Source organism: Ostreococcus lucimarinus, chromosome 7 (assembly GCF_000092065.1).
Source record: "Ostreococcus lucimarinus CCE9901 chromosome 7, complete sequence".
Lineage (NCBI taxonomy): Eukaryota > Viridiplantae > Chlorophyta > Mamiellophyceae > Mamiellales > Bathycoccaceae > Ostreococcus > Ostreococcus sp. 'lucimarinus'.
The window spans coordinates 191,088-209,369 of NC_009361.1; the positions used below are offsets into that span (position 1 = coordinate 191,088).

General features: G+C 60.8%; 10 protein-coding genes across 10 annotated transcripts; 3 read left to right on the plus strand and 7 right to left on the minus strand.

Moving 5' to 3' along the window:
• Nucleotides 1-45: 45 nt before the first annotated feature.
• On the minus strand, nucleotides 46-1,059 carry OSTLU_12699 (predicted protein; the record flags this gene model as incomplete). Its single annotated transcript, XM_001418827.1, has 1 exon — nucleotides 46-1,059. One exon carries the CDS (start codon nucleotides 1,057-1,059, stop codon nucleotides 46-48), a length of 1,014 nt encoding a protein of 337 aa, XP_001418864.1.
• Nucleotides 1,060-1,293: 234 nt separating this feature from the next.
• Nucleotides 1,294-2,607, minus strand: OSTLU_32524 (predicted protein). Its single transcript, XM_001418828.1, has one exon. It carries the CDS (start codon nucleotides 2,138-2,140, stop codon nucleotides 1,409-1,411), a length of 732 nt encoding a protein of 243 aa, XP_001418865.1. The 5' UTR covers nucleotides 2,141-2,607; the 3' UTR covers nucleotides 1,294-1,408.
• Nucleotides 2,608-2,854: 247 nt separating this feature from the next.
• On the minus strand, nucleotides 2,855-3,247 carry OSTLU_8140 (predicted protein; the record flags this gene model as incomplete). Its single annotated transcript, XM_001418829.1, has 1 exon — nucleotides 2,855-3,247. A coding segment is annotated over one exon (393 nt), but the record flags the coding sequence as incomplete, so codon positions are not given.
• A 269-nt stretch (nucleotides 3,248-3,516) lies between these two features.
• On the minus strand, nucleotides 3,517-4,848 carry OSTLU_16054 (MOP(MATE) family transporter: multidrug efflux; the record flags this gene model as incomplete). The annotated part of the gene is made up of 1 exon (XM_001418830.1): nucleotides 3,517-4,848. The coding sequence occupies one exon, from the start codon at nucleotides 4,846-4,848 to the stop codon at nucleotides 3,517-3,519; it is 1,332 nt and encodes a 443-aa protein (XP_001418867.1).
• Nucleotides 4,849-5,609: 761 nt separating this feature from the next.
• On the plus strand, nucleotides 5,610-6,299 carry OSTLU_5426 (predicted protein; the record flags this gene model as incomplete). The annotated part of the gene is made up of 1 exon (XM_001418600.1): nucleotides 5,610-6,299. A coding segment is annotated over one exon (690 nt), but the record flags the coding sequence as incomplete, so codon positions are not given.
• A 3,259-nt stretch (nucleotides 6,300-9,558) lies between these two features.
• OSTLU_24771 (predicted protein) lies at nucleotides 9,559-13,548 on the minus strand (the record flags this gene model as incomplete). Its single annotated transcript, XM_001418831.1, has 2 exons — nucleotides 11,421-13,548; nucleotides 9,559-9,605 (listed from the first exon to the last, which is right to left on the minus strand). Exons 1-2 carry the CDS (start codon nucleotides 13,396-13,398, stop codon nucleotides 9,559-9,561), a joined length of 2,025 nt encoding a protein of 674 aa, XP_001418868.1. The 5' UTR covers nucleotides 13,399-13,548.
• Nucleotides 13,549-14,173: 625 nt separating this feature from the next.
• OSTLU_4907 (predicted protein) lies at nucleotides 14,174-14,854 on the plus strand (the record flags this gene model as incomplete). Its single annotated transcript, XM_001418601.1, has 1 exon — nucleotides 14,174-14,854. A coding segment is annotated over one exon (681 nt), but the record flags the coding sequence as incomplete, so codon positions are not given.
• A 107-nt stretch (nucleotides 14,855-14,961) lies between these two features.
• Nucleotides 14,962-15,840, minus strand: OSTLU_35719 (predicted protein; the record flags this gene model as incomplete). Its single annotated transcript, XM_001418832.1, has 1 exon — nucleotides 14,962-15,840. One exon carries the CDS (start codon nucleotides 15,838-15,840, stop codon nucleotides 14,962-14,964), a length of 879 nt encoding a protein of 292 aa, XP_001418869.1.
• A 495-nt stretch (nucleotides 15,841-16,335) lies between these two features.
• On the plus strand, nucleotides 16,336-17,229 carry OSTLU_32534 (predicted protein; the record flags this gene model as incomplete). Its single annotated transcript, XM_001418602.1, has 1 exon — nucleotides 16,336-17,229. One exon carries the CDS (start codon nucleotides 16,336-16,338, stop codon nucleotides 17,227-17,229), a length of 894 nt encoding a protein of 297 aa, XP_001418639.1.
• Nucleotides 17,230-17,301: 72 nt separating this feature from the next.
• Nucleotides 17,302-17,853, minus strand: OSTLU_92998 (predicted protein; the record flags this gene model as incomplete). The annotated part of the gene is made up of 1 exon (XM_001418833.1): nucleotides 17,302-17,853. A coding segment is annotated over one exon (552 nt), but the record flags the coding sequence as incomplete, so codon positions are not given.
• Nucleotides 17,854-18,282: the final 429 nt, after the last annotated feature.

Below are 18,282 nucleotides of genomic sequence, written 5' to 3' on the forward strand. Positions count from 1 at the left end.
TCGCTAATCGCTAAAAGTAGGCGCTAATCGCTTTACGTTCGTTTGCTAACGGCGCTCGTCGACGTTCGGATCCGGAACCCACAACGCCGTGCCGCCCTCGGAACAACCGCTCGCGACGAGCATCATGCTCGGCGCCCACTTCACGCACGTGGGTAAACCGGCGTGACGCGAGCGCCAGTGGCCGGTTTGGTACCCGGTGCTGCAGCTCCACACGTGAACGCGCGAGTCCGCGCCACCGCTCACGACGTACTCGCCGCAGGGCGAAAAACTCGCCTCCATCGGCGTCACAGCGTGCTGTTGCTGCCCCGACCCCGGCACGCGAATACGCATCGTGTGCTCTCCGTTGAACGCATCGAAAATCGTGATCCAGCTCCCGTTCACGGCGAGTAAACGCTTGCCGTCCGGAGAGAACTTCAGGCACGAAATCGCGGGCGGCCGCATTTGCGGGTTGTTGTCTGGGTTCGGGAACAACTCTTTGCCCGCGTTATCGATGTACGTCTCAAACTGCGCGAACGCGCCTTGGCTGTAACTATTCGTCCCGTACAGCTTAATCCCGCCGTCACCTTCCGTCACCGCGAACACGTCTCCCTGCGCGTCCGTCGCCACGTACGGAATCGCCGGACACTCTGGAATCACCGCGCAGCACTTCGGCGTCCGCAAGTCCCACATTCGCACCGTGAGATCCGCGCTTCCGGTCAAAAAGCAATCGTTCGTCGAGTTCATCGCGATCGACGTCACCGCATCGGTGTGTCCCTTGAAATATCGCAGGTACGTGTTATCGTGCAGCGAGTGATACCTCACCGCGTGGTCGTCGATCGCCGCCCCGCCCGCGCCCTTGTTCCTCGACCCGTAAATCACCGCCGCCGCGCTGTGCGTGAAGCACACGTTCGTGCACCCGTACTTTTTACTGTACAGCGTGCGCGTCTTCGCGCCGGTGTTGGTGTTGTAGAGATGGATCGCGTCGTCGTCGCCCGTGGTGACGAGGGCATCTTCGGTGTGATGGAAATCGAGCGCGTTCACCGCGCTCGTGTGGTCGCGGAAGAACCTCCCGGGGGCCATGTGGGACACGGTGGTGACGTCGAGGGCGACCATGACGACCGCGCGGGGCGCTTCGGTCGACGCGCGCGAGTGCGGCGACGCGCGCGACAGAATGGCGTCTCGAGCGAATCTCGAGAATCCTCAGCGCTCGAGCGAGGCGGCGAGGGCGAACGACGGCGAGGGCGACGAGGAACGCGCGGTGGGTAGATTTATCAGTGGGCATATACAATGAGCTACCTCAACTAATTATTCGTCGTTTCGAACCTCTCCGCCGGTCGTCCAAACAAAATTTGTGGAAAAAGTCGTACACTGGAATGGAAGCGCGGCCCGAGCCGCCGCCGTCGCCGAATTCTTTTGGGACCCAAAAGAATCACGAGGACTTCTTTTTAGACACTCTATAAGCACCCACGACCATGGCATGGTCGCGTTCGTACGGCTCCAAAGTGAGCTGCTCGGCAGGCTTGAAGCCTTCAGTTTGTAGCTTCTTCACCTCTCGCGCGAACACCGCCTCCGGCGCGGCGGTGGAGTCGATGCACGACGCCTTGATGGAGATCATAAAGTTACCACCTTGCTTCAAAAAGTATTGCGCGTTCAAACCAACGATGCGAGCTTGATCCGGCTGCGCCACGTCGGCGAAGATAGTGTCAACCATACCGATCAACATGCGGTACTTTTGCGGGTGACGCGCGTCCTCGATGATCGGAATGACGTTGGTGCGCTTCTTCGCCATGTTGACCAAGTCGCGCCCAGAGCGGTGAGAAAACTCAACGGCGTACACCGTGCCTTCGGGCCCGACCAAGTCGGAGCAATGCGACACCGTCGTACCCGAAGCACCGCCGAGATACAAGAGCTTTGAGCCGGGCTTGATGTGAATGGCGTCCAAACCGCCGAGAATACCCGCCGCAATTTTCGATCTAAACGGGTTCCACACGCGGTACTCCGTCTTCGTACCGTCCGCCTCGTCGACTGAAATACGCTTCTCACCGTACACGCTCTCGCCGACGACCATGTTCCGCGTCACGAGCGCATCTTCCTTCCCGCGAGCGACGAAGACGCCCTCGTGACGATGCTTTTCGACGACCACCTTCGACCCGCCCTTCATACCGCCGCGTCCACCACCGCGTCCGCCACCGCGTCCACCACCGCGTCCACCGCGTCCACCACCGCGTCCGCCACCGCGTCCGCCGCCGCGTCCGCCGTCGCGTCCGCCTCGTCCGCCTCGTCCGCCGCCTCGTCCGCCCGGCGAGAACCCTGCAATTCACCCAAAAAACGAATTCTCCCCGTCAGTCCCTCGTTCGCGTCCCGTCGCGTCGCCGACGCGCGTGGACGATGGCGTCGATATTTATGTCTTCGATCGCGACCACCTCGCGTCGACGCGCGACGTCGCATCGCGCGCGTTCTCGCGTTTTCTCGAATCCGCCGCAATCGATCGTCCCGGCGGCGGTCGTCGATTGGCGCGTAATTCCCGTCGACGCGACGTCGCGTTCGCGCGCGCGCGCGATCGATGACGCGCGAGTGAAAGTGACGCACCTCCTCGGCCGCCGCCTCGTCCCATGGGTGCGCGCATGGTTACCGTACGCGCGCGTGTGTGCGGCGCGCGCGGCTCGGCGCCTTTTAGTTGTGCGCGCCGCAGTGTCGAGTCGTGAACCGTCGAGAGTCCCCGAGCGAGGAAACAAACCACCGAGCGACGCGCGAGGACGCGCCGACGCGCGATGAAGGCGATGAATTAATGCGTATGAATTAATGATGCGCGTCGACCGCGCGCGCGACGGACGCGCGCGCGCGTCGTCGCCGATCTCGATTGAACTATTTATTGGATGATGGCGACGGCGTCGATCTCCACGAGCGCGCCGAGCGGAAGCGTCTTCGCCGCCAACGTCGCGCGCGCGGGGGCGTTTTCGGGGAACCTCGAGCCGTAAATACCGTTCACCGTCTTGAAATCGTCCATGTCGGCGATCATGATGGTGGTCTTGACGACGTCGGCGTACGTCGCGCCCGCCGCCGCGAGCACCTCGCCCAAGTTCTTCATCACTTGCTCCGTTTGCTCCTCGATCGTTTCGCCGGCGAACTCCATGGCGGGCGTCAGGCCGATTTGACCGCTGACGTACACCGTGTTGCCGACCTTGACGGCTTGGTTGTACGGGCCGAGGGCGGCCGGGGACTTATCGGTGGCGATGATTTCTTTCGCCGTGGCGCGGACGGAAACGGCGCCGGCGCGTCGCGCGCTGCGCGCGCGGGTGATTTGCGCCACCACGGGGGTGGCGCGGAAGGTCTTGGATGCGGTGAGGGCGAATGCGGACATCGTGTGCGTGAGCGTGCGTGCGGGTGTGCGGGGGAAGCGCTCGCGCTGGGGGCCTCGGCGCCGACGCGCCTCGGCGTCGACGACGCGCTTCAAAGCCGCACTACAATCGCGAAAACAGTCACAATAGACATTACATCCGGCGCATCGCGCGCTGATGTGATATTATTTCAGCTCGATCACGCGGTCGCCGCGCCGGCGCCGCGCTCCTCTTTTATGAGATCGTTGAACACCTTGCGGAGCCAAATCGTCTTCAGGCAACTCTTTATGACTTGCGTGAAGACGATGGTGAACCAGACGCCGGAAACGCCGTATATCGGCGCCAGCGCGGCGGCGATCGGAAGACGGCTAAAGTTGAGCAGGATGGCGATGACGAGCACGGGATACGTGACGCCGGTGCCCGTGAACGCACCCTCGGCGGCGCACTCGAGCGCCATGAAAGAGACAATCGGGAAGTTCCAGTACATGTACTGCACGGCGTGCGCGGCGACGGCGGGATTCTGGGTCAAGAGCCCGACGAATTGCGGCGCAAAAGCGATGAATACGACACCGAAAGGTATCAAAGCCGCGGATGCGATGCGAATCGCGCTCCAACCCGCGTCTCTCGCGCGCGTAGCGTTGCGGGCGCCGACCCACTGGCCGACGATGGTGGACGTGCCGATGCGGAACGCCTCCGTGACGGTGTAGGGGATGTTTTCAAACTGCTGTCCGAGTCCCATCGCGGTGAGCGACATCGGGTCCAGGGAGGTCAGAATTCGACCGAGACCGACGTACACCAAGGCGAACACGATGCCCGCGACCGCGATGGGCGCGCCGATGGCGACTATGTCCTTGAGCATTTTCACGTCTGGCCGCGTTATGGGAATCTTCACCTTGAAGTCTTTGATGAGCATGCGATAAAACATAACCGCACCGATGCAATTTGACAGGCTCGTCCCCACCGCGGCGCCCGCGACGCCGAGCTGCGGAAAAGGACCCATGCCGTAAATCAACAACGGATCCAAAACCATGTTGCACAGGACCATGAACGCCGTCACCCACAGCGCGGGTTTCATCGACCCAAACCCGCGCAACGTAGCTTCTAATATATTACTGAAGCACAGTCCCACCGAACCTATGAGCGACGCCCGCAAGTGCGACTGCCCGATCGCGAACGTCCCCCCGCTCTGGATCCCCAGCGTCGACGTGTACACCGCCGTAAACGGCAACAAGCACGCCAAGAACGCGTACGTCAGCACCGCCCCGTACAGCCCATCTCGAAGCACCGGTCCCACGTCATCGTATTTCTCCGCGCCAACCTTCATCGACACCCTGTTCTGCACCCCGCACGCCACCACGCTGCACAGCAGATACAGCATCCACCCCGCGAACGCGTTCGAGCACAGCGCGTTCAGCTCCACGATCCCGAGTTTCCCCACCCAAAACGTGTCCGTGAGCGGAAAAAACGACCGCATGAGCCCTATGACCGTGGTCGGCCATCCGACGTACCACACCGCGGCGGGCGTCGACATGCGCAGCAGCGACGGCGGCGCCTTCGACGCCTCCGGCTCGACGCGCGCGTCGTCCTCCGCCTCCGACGCCGTCGACCGCGCGCGAAGCCGCGTCCCGCGCGCGTCGCGCGTCGATTGACCCTCCGCCGTCGCCGCGCGCGCGCCCGCATCGCGCGCGACGCGCGCGCGCGTCCAAGGCGCGCGTCGTCGCTTAACGGCCGTTCGCGCGTTCGCGCGTCTTCGCGTCGCGTCCGTCGCGCGCGCGCGCGTCGGCGCCGCCGTCGCGCGCGCGTCGACGCGCGCCAGCATGTTGGCTCGCGCGACCGCGCGCGAGCGCGCGCGACGTCGCGCGGCGACGTCTGCGGCGCCGCGCGTCGACGCGCGGTCGCACGCGCGCGCGCGCGACAATCGCGCGCATGTTCGCGTGCTGCCGCGCGAACGGCGCGATCGACGGCGCGGGCGACGGCGCGAACGCGCGTGCGGCGCGGAGCGCGATCGCGCGCGCGCGCGCGCGGTCGAACGGGACGCTCGAAGCGCCGGAAGATCGCGCGCGGCATCGACGCGAGCCGAGCGCGACGACGACGACGACGACGACGCGCGACGACGAGGACGACGAGGACGACGACGACGACGACGACGCGAGCGTCGATGAGTACGGGTTCGCGATCGATCGCGACGTCGCGCGCGCGGCGAGCGGGTCGAGCGCGAGCGCGATGGATGAAAAGTTTTGGACGCGCGCGCGCGACGCGCCGGGGACGCTGGCGACGTGCGCGCTCGATCGCGACTCTGCGCTGAAACGAGCGGTGAGGAAGGGCGTGCCGAGCGATCTGCGATGCGAGGCGTGGTTCGCGTGCAGCGGCGCGCGCGAGCTGAAAAAGATGGGACCGATGGATTCGTATTACGAAAAATTGTTGGTGATGAAGGTGGATCAAAAAGTCGTCGACCAAATCGAGTTGGACTTGGCGAGGACGTTTCCGGCGAACGAAAAGTATGAGCGGGGCGAGGGGGGACAGCGAGGGAACGATGTGTTGCGAAGGATGCTGTACGCGTACGCGAGACATAATCGAAAGACGGGGTATTGTCAGGGAATGAATTATATCGCGGCGTTTTTATGGCTCGTCATGGGCGACGAGGAAAAGGCGTTTTGGACGTTTACCGCTTTGCTCGACGTCGTGCTTCCGAGCGATGTGCACGCGAGGGACATCAAGGGGACGATTTCGCAGTACAAGATTTTGCATAAACTACTGCAATCAAACGTCCCAAAGGTGGCGAGGCATCTGAAAGAGCTCGACGTCGACCTCGTCATGATCGCGAGCAAGTGGTTGTTGTGTCTCTTCGTCGAATCGTTTCCGGCGACGACGGCGGCGCGCGTCCTCGACTGCCTCACGTACGAGGGCGAAAAGGTGTGGTTCAGAGTCGCGATCGCGATGATGAAAATGTACGAGCGCGACATATTGGAGTGCGATTCGTTACCAGACGTGATGCTGTGCCTGAAGCACGCGTTTGCCAACCAAACCGACGCCGACGAATTATTAAAATTCACCTTCGAGCGCGTGTCGCTGTCCAACAAAACCATCGCCGCTCATCGCGAGATCGTGGCGGCGGAGATGGAGGAGGAACGGAACAACTAACGTCGGTGACGACACCGGCGCGCGCGAATCGCTCTATTCACGGCGCGTCGTGACTGCGTCGATCTTATTAACGTAATATCTACCGGTACTTCAGAAAGCAACCGCCGCGTCGCCGCACACGCCGACGTCCATGTCCGCCGCGCGCGATGGCGACGCCGCCGCCATCGCCGCGGCGCACGACCGTCTCGCGCGTCATCGCGCTTTGCTCGCGAATCCCGAGCGAGTGATCGCCCCGGGCGCGTTCTGGGACGTCGTCGCCCTGACGTCCTCGAGCGCGTCCCAAACTCGCGCGTTTCGCGCGCGTTTAGACCACCTCCACGCCCGCGGCGCGCTGCCGGGCGCGCGCGAGCGATACGTCGTGATCACCGATCCTCCCGGCGCGCGCATCGGCTCCGGGGGGGCGACGATCGCGGTGGCGAGGGAGTTGAAGTCGTGGTTCGGGGACGCGTGGCGGGACAAACGCGTCTTCGCGCTGCACACGGGTGGATACAGCGAACGCGCGCCGCAACACGGGACGCTCGGGAAAGCGTTTGCGGAGGTGCCGATGGATTGTCGAGGGTGCGGGACGCCGGGGACGATTTTGGAGGCGCAGTTGGTGCAGTTGACGCCGCTGGCGGCGACGCTGCCGCCGGGCGTCTTCGTGTCGTGCGCCGACGTCGCGTTGGAGTACGGCGACGTCGAAAAGAGCTTAGACGAGGAAACGCGATCGGCGATGAAGCGTGGCATCACGGCACTCGCACATCCGAGCTCTGTGGCGATCGGGGAGCAGCACGGAGTGTTCGCGTGCGATGAGGCGGAGGTCAAGGAGCGCGTGCGAGCGATGCGAGCCGGGAGAAAGTTGGCGCCGTTGGATTGCAGGCGGTGCTTACAGAAGCCCACAGAACAGGAAATGCGCGGCGCCGGGTGTGTGATGCGTGGATACGAAACCGAAGTCGATGACTGGGTGCTGACGGACAGTTGCTTTCACATCGGCGTCGAGGCTGTGGAGGCGCTCGTCGAACTCGACGAGCGACGTCGCGACGTTTTGGCGGGGTGCGAAATTTGTGCTTATGGAGATTTCATGCAACCACTCGGGAGCGATGCGGATACGTCATACCTGGACCGCATCGATCATCTCGCGAGCGTGACTTCTTCTACACACGCGGAAAGCGAGACGAGATTGCGCGATGCGCGCCGCGCCGTTGCAGACGCTTTGCGAGGCCGTCCGCTCATCGTCATTCCGTTGTTTCCGAGTCGATTCATTCACCTTGGCACTATTCCAGAGTTTTTGTATCACACGACAAAAGACGTACAGTGCCTGAAGTCGCTTCCAGCGCCAGGGATACCGGTTCACATGGCGTCTTACGTCGCAGACGATTTTCATCAACCCGCCGACTCCGTCGTCATGTCGAGTCGCATCGGAAGAGCGTCTTCGGTAGGATCTGGGTCGTGTTTGGTGAACTGTGATATCGGCCGTGACGTCGTTATCGGCGCAAACTGCGCGATGTACGACGTTCGTCTTGAGGACGGAACGAAAGTGGAAAATGGAACATTCATGTGCACACTTCCCATAACGCGCGAGCGTTTCTCGAAACGTCACCGCGAATCGGGCGACGATGAAATCGATGACTTTTCGTCATCAATGTCTGACTGTACGTCTGCCGACGACGCCGTCGAGTTCGTGACCATTGTCATGGCCACCGACGACGAGGTAAAATCACGCACTTCGAGCACACTGTGCGGTGTTCCAGTGCGTGACGCGATTGATCGACTTGAATTGGATAGCGGTAGCGTCTGGATGGAAGGCGAGTCGTCCACGACGACGCTCGGTCGTTTTTATAGCGTCCATCAATCTGCCGAGGAATCGTCGCGCGCCGCGCTGCGAATGGCGCACGTCGTGCGAAGCTCAGAGAATGCCGCTGAGTACGGGCGCTTCGAACGCGACCATCAGCAACAAGTGAGCATTAGCGAAGTGCTTCGGAGATATGCGAACCATGGCGCTCTCGAAACACACAGACATTCCTTACTGCGTATGGTTTTAAGCTCGACGTTGCGTCGAATGCTAGAAACTGGCCTGCCAGCGAGCGAATGGAGGCATAGAGCGTTCAACTTAACGTCGCTCGAAAACGAACTCAAAATGGAACGAGGAACAGTCCCCTTCGAAGCAAAAACAATGCACCTTATTTCGGAGCTACTGGGCGAGACAGAGGCTGAGCGTTTGGATGTCCGCTCGCTTCGACATCGTTTGGACTGTAGCCGAGTGGCGCTCTCTTTAGCCCTACCGGGCGCGCTCGATGACGCGCGCGCAAATCTTGCGCGCATCCTCACCGAATCATCCACCGTATCGGCGTGCGGTATGCTTGCGAGATCGAATATGCCCGTGTGTAGCGTGCGCGTGGCGTATCCAGCGAGATTCAATCTCGCCGGTGGATGGACGGATACCCCGCCGTACTCGCTGGAGCGCCCAGGCGCTGTGTTGCACGTACCAGGGCTCGTGAATGGCACCAAGCCCATCGTTGCGAAGTTGACCCGCATCGACGACCCCGTCGTACGTCTCGTGATGCGAGACGATGTATCGGGCGAAGAAATACGCGAAGACGTTCTTCATTATGGTGATCTCCTGCCGAACCGATATTCCGACCCGATGACGCCGTTTGCTCTCCACAAAGCCGTCCTCGTGCAGTTTTGGTTCAGGGAAATTATTGAAATTTCGTTGGAATTCGGTTGCAATTTCATCGAACCTGCGTTGCATGGAAAACGGTTGATTGCGATCGACAAGCCTGGCGTAGAGATACGAACGGAAGTAAATCTCCCAAAAGGCTCTGGTCTCGGCACGAGTAGTATCCTCGCCTTAGCGATGCTGCACGCGATGTACGACTTCACATACGGTACGCGCTTGAGGCCTCGGTTTGAAGAAGAAGATCGAATCGAACTTACTGCGGATGTACAGTGGACCGATGAAAATGGGAAAGTGCTCGATGTCGAAGATGACCATCGCGCGTCGCCAAAGGAAGCTCTCAAGCTGTCTGACATCGTGAACTGTGTGCTCGTGGTTGAGCAGATGATCACGACGGGTGGTGGGTGGCAAGACCAAGTCGGTGGCGCGTTGAATGGTCTTCGCCTAAGTCTTTCGAAACCTAGTGATCGCAGTTTCTCCCCTGATTATGACTACTTCCCCAAGTACACCTACCGTCTGTGTGAGATGGACGCGCCCTGCGCGCGTCTCTTGAACTCGCGCTTTGCGTGCGTGTTCACCGGGACGTGTCGATTGGCGAAGACCGTCTGTGATTCTGTCGTCACAACGTGGCAAAGACGTGATATTGGCGTTGAGCGTGCTTTACAACAGTGTGCTGACTTGGCAACGCAAATGTTTGAGGTATTCCAGGCGATCTCCAAGTCTTCGCGCGAAAGCGCCGCGACGCCAAACGTATCAGATTGTCGGGAAGAATACCTGATCTCGCGTCTCGGTGCGCTCCTCGAAGAACACAAACGCGTGCAACAATCGCTGTGGTCATCAATTGAAAGTCCCACTATACGTGCCATTTACGACGCGCTCGAGCCTCTGAGTTACGGCTCTTTCATTTGCGGCGCCGGGTCAGGCGGACACGTGATCGCATTTCTGAAACCATCGGCCACGCGCGAGCGCGTCCACGATGCCGTGCGCGCATGTACCGGCGCCCCCGACGCGCGCGTTGTGGATGTAGAATTAATTCTGTAAGTTGTGTATTGATAGATTGCACCGTTGCGAATCCTTCACACCCCCTCCGCGCCGACGCAAGTCGACACAATCTCGACCTCGGTGCGAGTCACACAGCGCGCGCACCTCAATGTCCGACCCGCATAAAGCCGTAACTTTTGCCGTGTGGACCCTCGCCCTGGCAATGACTCACATCTTTTTCCAGCGCAGGCACGCACCCGACAAAGATAAGACTCGTCCGCGCACGCGAACGCAAACCGCAAAGCTTGAGGAGGAGGAGAGTCGCGCTCGGGACGCGCAGATGCAACAGGTGCTAGACAGCTGGACGTGCCAGCACTGTCAACACGAGAACCGGAGCCTGCGGAGCACGCGCGCGCGACGAAGCACTTTGGAATGTTCGAACTGTCGGAACGATTTCATCTTTTGCGTCTCGCCGCGCAAGAGCGCGCACAAGGCTCTGTTGGATGAACGCCCGGTGCAGGTGCGCGAGACGAGAAACGGCGACGAGAAACGCGAGACTGACCGGGACGCGCGGGACGATCGATGCACAGTGCCGCGCGCCGTATCGAGTGGGGAATGATACGCTGTCGCCACATTTTACCGTGAAATTGAACGAATTCTCTCTGCCTGGAACGTCATTGTACGAACGATTTTACAAGAATGTGAAGAACGCCGATCCGCAATCCATTCGGCTCGCCTTCCATGGAACATCGTTCGCGGCGGCGAAGCTGATACTGAAAAACGGTATGAGTCCATCACGACGAATCAACACACAAGGCGACTGGTTTACACTGGACATCAACTATGCGCTCACGAGAAGTATCTGTCGTGAGGACCACAGCGCGCAATGGGGTGGTACACCCAAGGACGAAGAGCCAGACGCGTACTCGAAGAGCGTTGTGGTGATCTGCTTCGCCGTCTACATGCCAAAAACGATCTACATCGGGGAACACATCGTCTGCACATGCGAGAAACATAGTCTTCCGATCTCAATGCTCGAGTTTCCGCGAGAGCCTTACGATCCCGCGTAAATGAATGACTTTGCAAGTAGGAACGTCTTGTAGTGAAACAGAGAAACGTTGGTTTGCATCGAGGGTTGAATCTTGATTATTACGTCATGCGCGCGTGTATGATGCGCTCCTAGAATGAATAACGCGCAACTATTTACGCGGTCGTGGCAGGTGCCGCATCTTCCGGGGAACCCTCGTCTTCGAAACAGCACGTCAAGCTTCGCGTGGCGCGTTCGCGCGCGAGCACTTCGAGCAGCGCGGTCAGCTTGTGCTCACCGTGGACCTTGTTATCACGCGTGCGCACGTTCACCGTTTCGTTCGCTTTTTCGCTTTCGCCGCACACCAAGATATAGTTGAACTGATCGAGCTGCGCCTCGCGAACCTTCTTTTGCATCTTACGATCCGTGACGTCGACTTCCGCGAAATGACCGGCCTTGCGGAGTTGGCGCTTGACCTCGTAGCAGTAGTCTCTCGAGGCTTCAGAGATCGGCACAATCATGACTTGTTTTGGCGACAACCAATACGGCCACTTACCCGCAAAGTGCTCGGTCAAAATCGCGAACATACGCTCGACAGAACCGAGGATAGCTCTGTGAATGATGATCGGCCTCACCGACGAGTTGTTTTCGTCGACGTACGACAGGTCAAATCGAATCGGAAGCTGAAAGTCGAGCTGGACCGTCGCACACTGGAAGCGACGCTTGAGCGCATCGAAGACAGTGATGTCAATCTTCGGACCGTAGAAGGCGCCGTCACCTTCGTTCAGCTTCCACTCTCTGCCGCTTCGGTCCAACGCAGACTTGAGCGCCGCCTCCGCCTTGTCCCACACCTCCAACTCACCCAAGTATCCCTCTGGACGCGTCGATAGCTTCATCTCGTACGTGAGACCAAACACTTCGTACACATCATCTAAGAACTGCAAGAAACCGCTCAACTCCTGTTCCATTTGATCCTCACGGCAGAAGATGTGCGCGTCGTCTTGCTGGAAGCGGCGAACGCGCGTTAAACCGTGAAGCGCACCCGAGAACTCGTTTCGGTGCAGCACACCGAAATCAGCCACACGCATGGGGAGTTCACGGTACGTTCTGTGTCGATGCGCGAACATGACGCAGTGACCCGGGCAGTTCATCGGCTTCAGACCAAACTCTTCCTTTTCGACGTTGAAGCTGAACATGTTTTCCTTGTAGTGCGCCGCGTGACCGGACGTCTTCCAGAGGTCAAAGTTGTAAATATTCGGCGTGATGACTTCGTCATACTCGTATTCCCAATACTTTTCTCGAATAAATTGGACCAAGTTGTTGTAGATGCGCGCGCCGTGCTTTTGGAAAAAACACGAGCCCGGGGAGAGATGGTGGAAAAAGAACAGCTCTTGGTTCAAGCCAATGGTGCGGTGATCGCGTTTCTTCGCTTCTTCGATGCGCGTGGTGTATTCCTTCATGAGTTTGTCGCTCGGGAAAGTCACGGCGTACACGCGCACGAGCGGGTCCTTGGTGACGTCCGCGCGCCAGTGGGCTCGCGAGCACTGGTTCACGCTGACGCTCTTCAACCACGCGGTGTCCGGCAAGTGCGGACCGCGGCACAGATCCACCATCGGCCCGCAGCGATAGCACGAAATCGTCGCGTCTTCGGGCAAGTTGGAAATCAACTCAATTTTGAACTTGTTCTCTTCGAACATCTCCAACGCCTCGGCGCGGCTGACGACGATGCGTTGAAATTCTTGTTTTTCTTTGATGATCTTTTCCATGCGCCCCTTGATGATTTCCGTGTCTTCCGGCGTCAGCGTGCGCTCGCCCAAGTAGCAATCGTAGTAGAAACCCTCCTCGATCGCCGGTCCGATGGTCAAATCCGCCCCGTACTCCAACTCCAACGCCTCCCCCAAGACGTGCGCGCTCGAGTGCCAATAACACTCCTTCCCCTCTTCGTCGTCGAAAGTAAACAACGCCAGCGCGCAGTCCCCCTCCAACGGTCGTCGCATGTCCCAAAACTCCCCATCGACCTTCGCCACGAGCGCGCTCTGCGCCAGCTTCTTGTGTATCCCCAACGCGATGTCGAACGGCGTCGTCGCGAATCGCGTCCCATCCTTTTGCGCGCCGTCCGGCAGGGTCACTTTAATCCCTTCCCCCCGCGCCTTCGCCTCTTCGATCCGCGTCAGCTCCCGCGCGCGATACTTATCGAACAAATCGATCCGGTGCGCGTAATACGGCGACTTCTCTCGCGCGTGATCCGCGTTCGTCGGCGTCGGCGCGTCCGCCATGGCGTCCCGCTCGATCGCCGTCCCGCGCTTCCGCGCGTCGCGTCCCGACGTCGCCGTATCGCGCGCCCGTTCGCTCGCGTTCGGCTCTCAGCGCCTCCGCGTGCCCTCGCGCGCGGTTCGCGACGCGCGCGACCGTCGCGCGCGTCGTCGTCGCGCTCTGCCGCGGTCGCCTTTCGCGCGCGCGACCCTACGCCCGGGTCGTCTTTTTCGCCCCCGTTTGGCGACGCGCGCGTCGACCCCCGTTTGGCGACGTCCACCGACCGACGTCGACGCGCCGGCGCGCGCGCGCGCGACGACGCGACGCGCGAGGGACGGCGCGACTCGAGACGCGCGCGCGATGCGGGCGACGCCGACGACGCACGCGATGGAACGCGCGCGACGCGCGCGCGCGCCGACGCGCGGCGCGGGACGGCGGATGATTGCGACGCCCCGACGCCGACGCGCGACGAACGACGACGGCGACGCGACGACGACGACGACGACGACGGCGGCGGAGGCGTCGTACGAGGAGGACGAGGCGGAACCGCCGCGACGGCGAGGGACGACGACGACGTTTCCGTTGGCGTGCCCGGTGAGTCTGAAGGCGCTGCGCGGCGACGGCGTCGAGCCGACGAGCGGGCTGAGGTACGAGGAGCGCGAGGGGCGATGGGATCTGACCGTGGGCGCGGCGGAGAACGCGCGGTCGGGGGCGCGGGTCGGGTCGCTCGTGGACCTGGCGCGCGAGGCGCTGCCGAACGAGTTGAAGGGGTTGCTGCCGACGAGCGGGTACTTTGGGACGGCGACGTTCGAGACGCCGCAGGTGGCGTTCGCGTACGAGCGAGGGTGGCGCGATAGCTTTAAGCGCGCTGGGTTTCCGGGGCCGGATGAGGAGGCGCGGTTGGCCGTGGACGCGCTCGGGGAGTTCGCGAAGGGCGGCATCGTCGTCGACGCGTCGTGCGGCAGCGGGTTGTTTACGAGACGGTTTTTGAAGACGTACAAGGGTCGTTCAAAGGCGTACAAGGGCGTGGTGGCGCTCGACTACTCCGACGCCATGCTGCGACAAGCGAAGCAATACATGGAGGATGAAAACTTACTCGGCGACGCGGACGTGTGCTTCGTGCGCGCGGACATCGCGCGGTTACCGTTTCCAGAAGGCTCGCTGGACGGCGTGCACGCGGGCGCCGCCATCCACTGCTGGCCGGATGCCAAGACGGGCGTGGCCGAGATCGCGCGCGTGCTTAAACCAGGCGCGACGTTCTGTGGAACGACGTTCATGAATCCGCAAGTGCCGTTCTTCGACGAGGACCAGCAGGCCATTTTCGACAACGCCGTTCGAGAATTCTCGGGCACGGTGAACGCCGAGCGCGGGTTCAGATGGTGGTCCAAGAAGGAACTCCGAGACCTGTGCACCGAATGCGGACTCGTCGATTTTAAGTGCGAGATTCGCAATCAGTTTATCTTTTACAGCGCGAAGAAGCGAACCGTGGACGACGTCGACGCGGTCGAGAAAGCGTAGAAGCAAAGCCTTCAGTAAATTACGGTACAAAAATGCGCGCGCGCGGTTTTAATTTCATTTCAACCATTTCAAACGAATTCGGCGGTTTCGACTTCCTTCTCGATCAGCGCCACGCACTCGCCCACACTCGCTCCGCGCGCCATGTAATCCGCGAGCTTCTCCGTCAACCCTAAGTGTCTACGTAACAGACTCGTCGTGTTCAACACCGCCCATCGAACTTCCGAATCAGACTTTTTCTGCGTAAACGCCAACGCGCGCAGCAATCCGTCGAGTTGTTGTACGTCGCTCAGACCGCCCTCGGCGAATCCAAAAAGGATGTATTCCATGCAGATTCCCGCCATGGCGACGCACGCGAACCGGCCGAGCGATGTGGAGGTAATTTTACCCTTTTGTACTTCGCGCTGAAACTCGCCGTCGCAAAACGCGCAACCCGCTTGAATGTTAAACGCACCGTACGTCTTGAACGCATCCATCGAGCTCAACGTGTAACCTTTAGGAAGAATCCCGATGAGATACGCGGTGAGAAAGTGCGCCGCTTCGTGTCGACGCAATCGCGTGACGTACTCCTTCGACGTCGATTGCGCGACGGTGTCGAGCGCGAGCGCCGAGACGCCGCCGCCGAAGGCGATTTGATCGTACGTCGCGCAAAACGCGGCGAAAGCCGCCACTCCTGCGCCTTGCGCGAACGTCGGATGCAAAAAGTACAATCCCGCGACGTACGCCACGCCGAGCAATCGCGTGAAATTATCTCGAATTCCCTTAATCGTGCTCTCCGTCGGCGCCAACAACTTCTCCGCCTCGATGTTATTCAACCGCAGTTCCGCCAACGCATAATCTCGCTTCGGCACATTATGCGCCGCCCCGAACGCTTTCACCACCCCCCTTTGACGCAAGCACATCACCAACTCCACCGCCTCGCGTTCGGCGCGATCGCTCGCCGTTTTCATCGCCGCCGCGTCGTCGTCGCCGTCGCTCGTCGACGCCCCCGCGCTCTCGCCTCGCATCGCCGTCACCAACCTCGCGTCCACCGCCTCGAGCGCGTCTCGCAGTCCTCGATCGCACATTCGCTCGATCTCCGCGTCGAACGCTCGCGTCTCGAACCGCTGCGTCGACATCTCCTCGTCGTTCACCGCGCGTCGACGCCGCGATCGTTCGACACCATCGCGCCGCGACGTCTTTTTCACCACCGCGCGCCCCCGCCCGCGCCGCGCCGCCGCGCCCGCGTCGAGCGTCACCGCGCGCATCGTCTCCCGTCGCGCGCGTCGCGTCGAGTCGTCGCGCGCGCGCGCGAGTGCGGCGATGCGTCGAGTAATCTTTGTGGATAACGACCGATGCGTCGCGTTCCCCGCACTCACGCGCGCGCGCACGCTCGCGAACCGCTCGCGAATCGCTCGACGCGCGTAAAAACCTACACCGCGCGACTCGCGCGATCGACGACGATGATGGCGCAGCAGGGCGTCGCGATGACGCAGAAGTCGCACTTTGCGCGATCGACGCGGGCGTCGATGCGATCGGGCGCGCGCGCGACGCGCGGGGCGCGCGCGGTCGCGCCGCGCGCGGCGGGCGCGGATGATTTCACGCCGGAAAAGTTCATGGCGAAGTACGACGAGATTTCGTACAAGATTCCGCCGCTGTTGACGGCGGCGGCGGTGCCCGTCGTGGGGTTGTCGCTGCTGTGCAAGACGCTCACGGGACACGGCTTGCCGGGGACGGCGCTCGGCTCGATCGAGGGGATCTCTTGGCTCGTGCTCCCGCTCGGGGCGAAGTCGTTCTGGCCGAAGGCGCAAGACATCGCGCGATTGAAGGATAAGACGCCGGAGAACGTGCTTAAGATTTTGCAGACGGAGGGACGCGCGTACGGCGGATTCGGCGAAGATAGCCGAGGAAAGAACGCGACGGAACGCCTTAATTCGATCGCGAGTGAGGTCGATCCGAACTCGCCGCTCGGTCAGCAAATGGCTGATATCGCTAGGCAAAAGGCTGAGCGCGAGAAGGAAACGCCCGAGCAACAGGCTGAACGGGAACGACTTCGCGCGGAACTCGCGGCGTCGGCGCTCGGCATGGCGAACGCCAAGACGGCTGAATTCGAAGCGGAGGCGGACACCAAGGGTAAAGACGGGTTGTTGGCGAAGCCGGTGACGGAAACGCTCAAGGACAGCATGACTGTTGAAAACTACGACGTCGACGTGACGAAGTATGACGACAAGGCGCTCGGATCGAAGCTCAACTTGTCCTCCACGGATATCGAAAAGGGCGTGCCGAAGAACAACAAGGGCGATGCCTGGCGCGAACAGTACCGCACGGAAGAAAACGCCGAAGGTGCGAAGGAAGATTAACGCGAAATTCTCGAGATTGATCATATGACTCTTGCTCCAACGCTTCGATAAACCACGACGACAAGCAATTTTTTAATATACGGATGCGTTACCACTTTCTTCAAACGCGAACAAATCGGGATACGCACGCATCGGTTTCTCCAATCCATCGCTCCCGAGTACGTCAATCAGGCAAGAGAGACAGCGTTTTGCATAAAGTCTGGCGTCCGGATGCCCCCCACGAATACACACGTCCAGAGTCGCGAGGGTGAGGTCTAAAGCTGTCCGTCCAGCTCTCCCTCGAAAGACGGAGGCGCACTCGGCGTTGCGTTCGACACAATACGTCAAGGCGAACGCGATTTTCGCTTGAAGTCTTCGAGCCGAAACATGTTGCGACAGTGTCCGGATAACTGCGTGAGGGGCAGCCGCCTCTATCAAGACGTGCAAAACCTCGTCTGCTTCTGCTGAGAGGAAACTCGACTCGCTGGCGCGCTTGAGAACGCTCGGGAAAACGCATCCAAGTTCACCGTTGATCTTACCTTTTAAATGCACCGCCAGCGTCTTGATGAGACTGAGTGCGGCTTTCGAAATAGAACTTCGCAAGCTCTCGAGACACGATGTGACGCCGATGATGAAAGGACGCAAATTCGCGGACACCACGCCGACGTGATGAATGACGAGTCGATTCGCGAGCGCAATCGCCTCCAAGCGCTCTTCCCACGCGCGCTCCGCAGCGCCTCTCAAAACCACCAATACTCCAACCATCACGGTCTCAGGGTCGTTCAAAGGCGCCAAATTTGCGTACGTCTCAAACACCGCCCGCTCGCTCTTCTTTCTCGCCGAAGGCGCGCGAACCGGCATCGCCAAACCGGCGGGCGCTCGAGACCCGCTCCGCGTTACCACTCGACCCGTTCGTTTCCGTTGCTTCAGCGCCATCAACGCATCATTCACGCTTCTCCGCAGCGTCGCTTCTCGTCCTCGACTCGCGCTCGCGCCGACATCTCGCGTCACCTCGCCGCGTCGTCGTCTCGCGTCCGCCTCCGAGTCCTCGCTCGACGCCGCCTCCTCGACGCC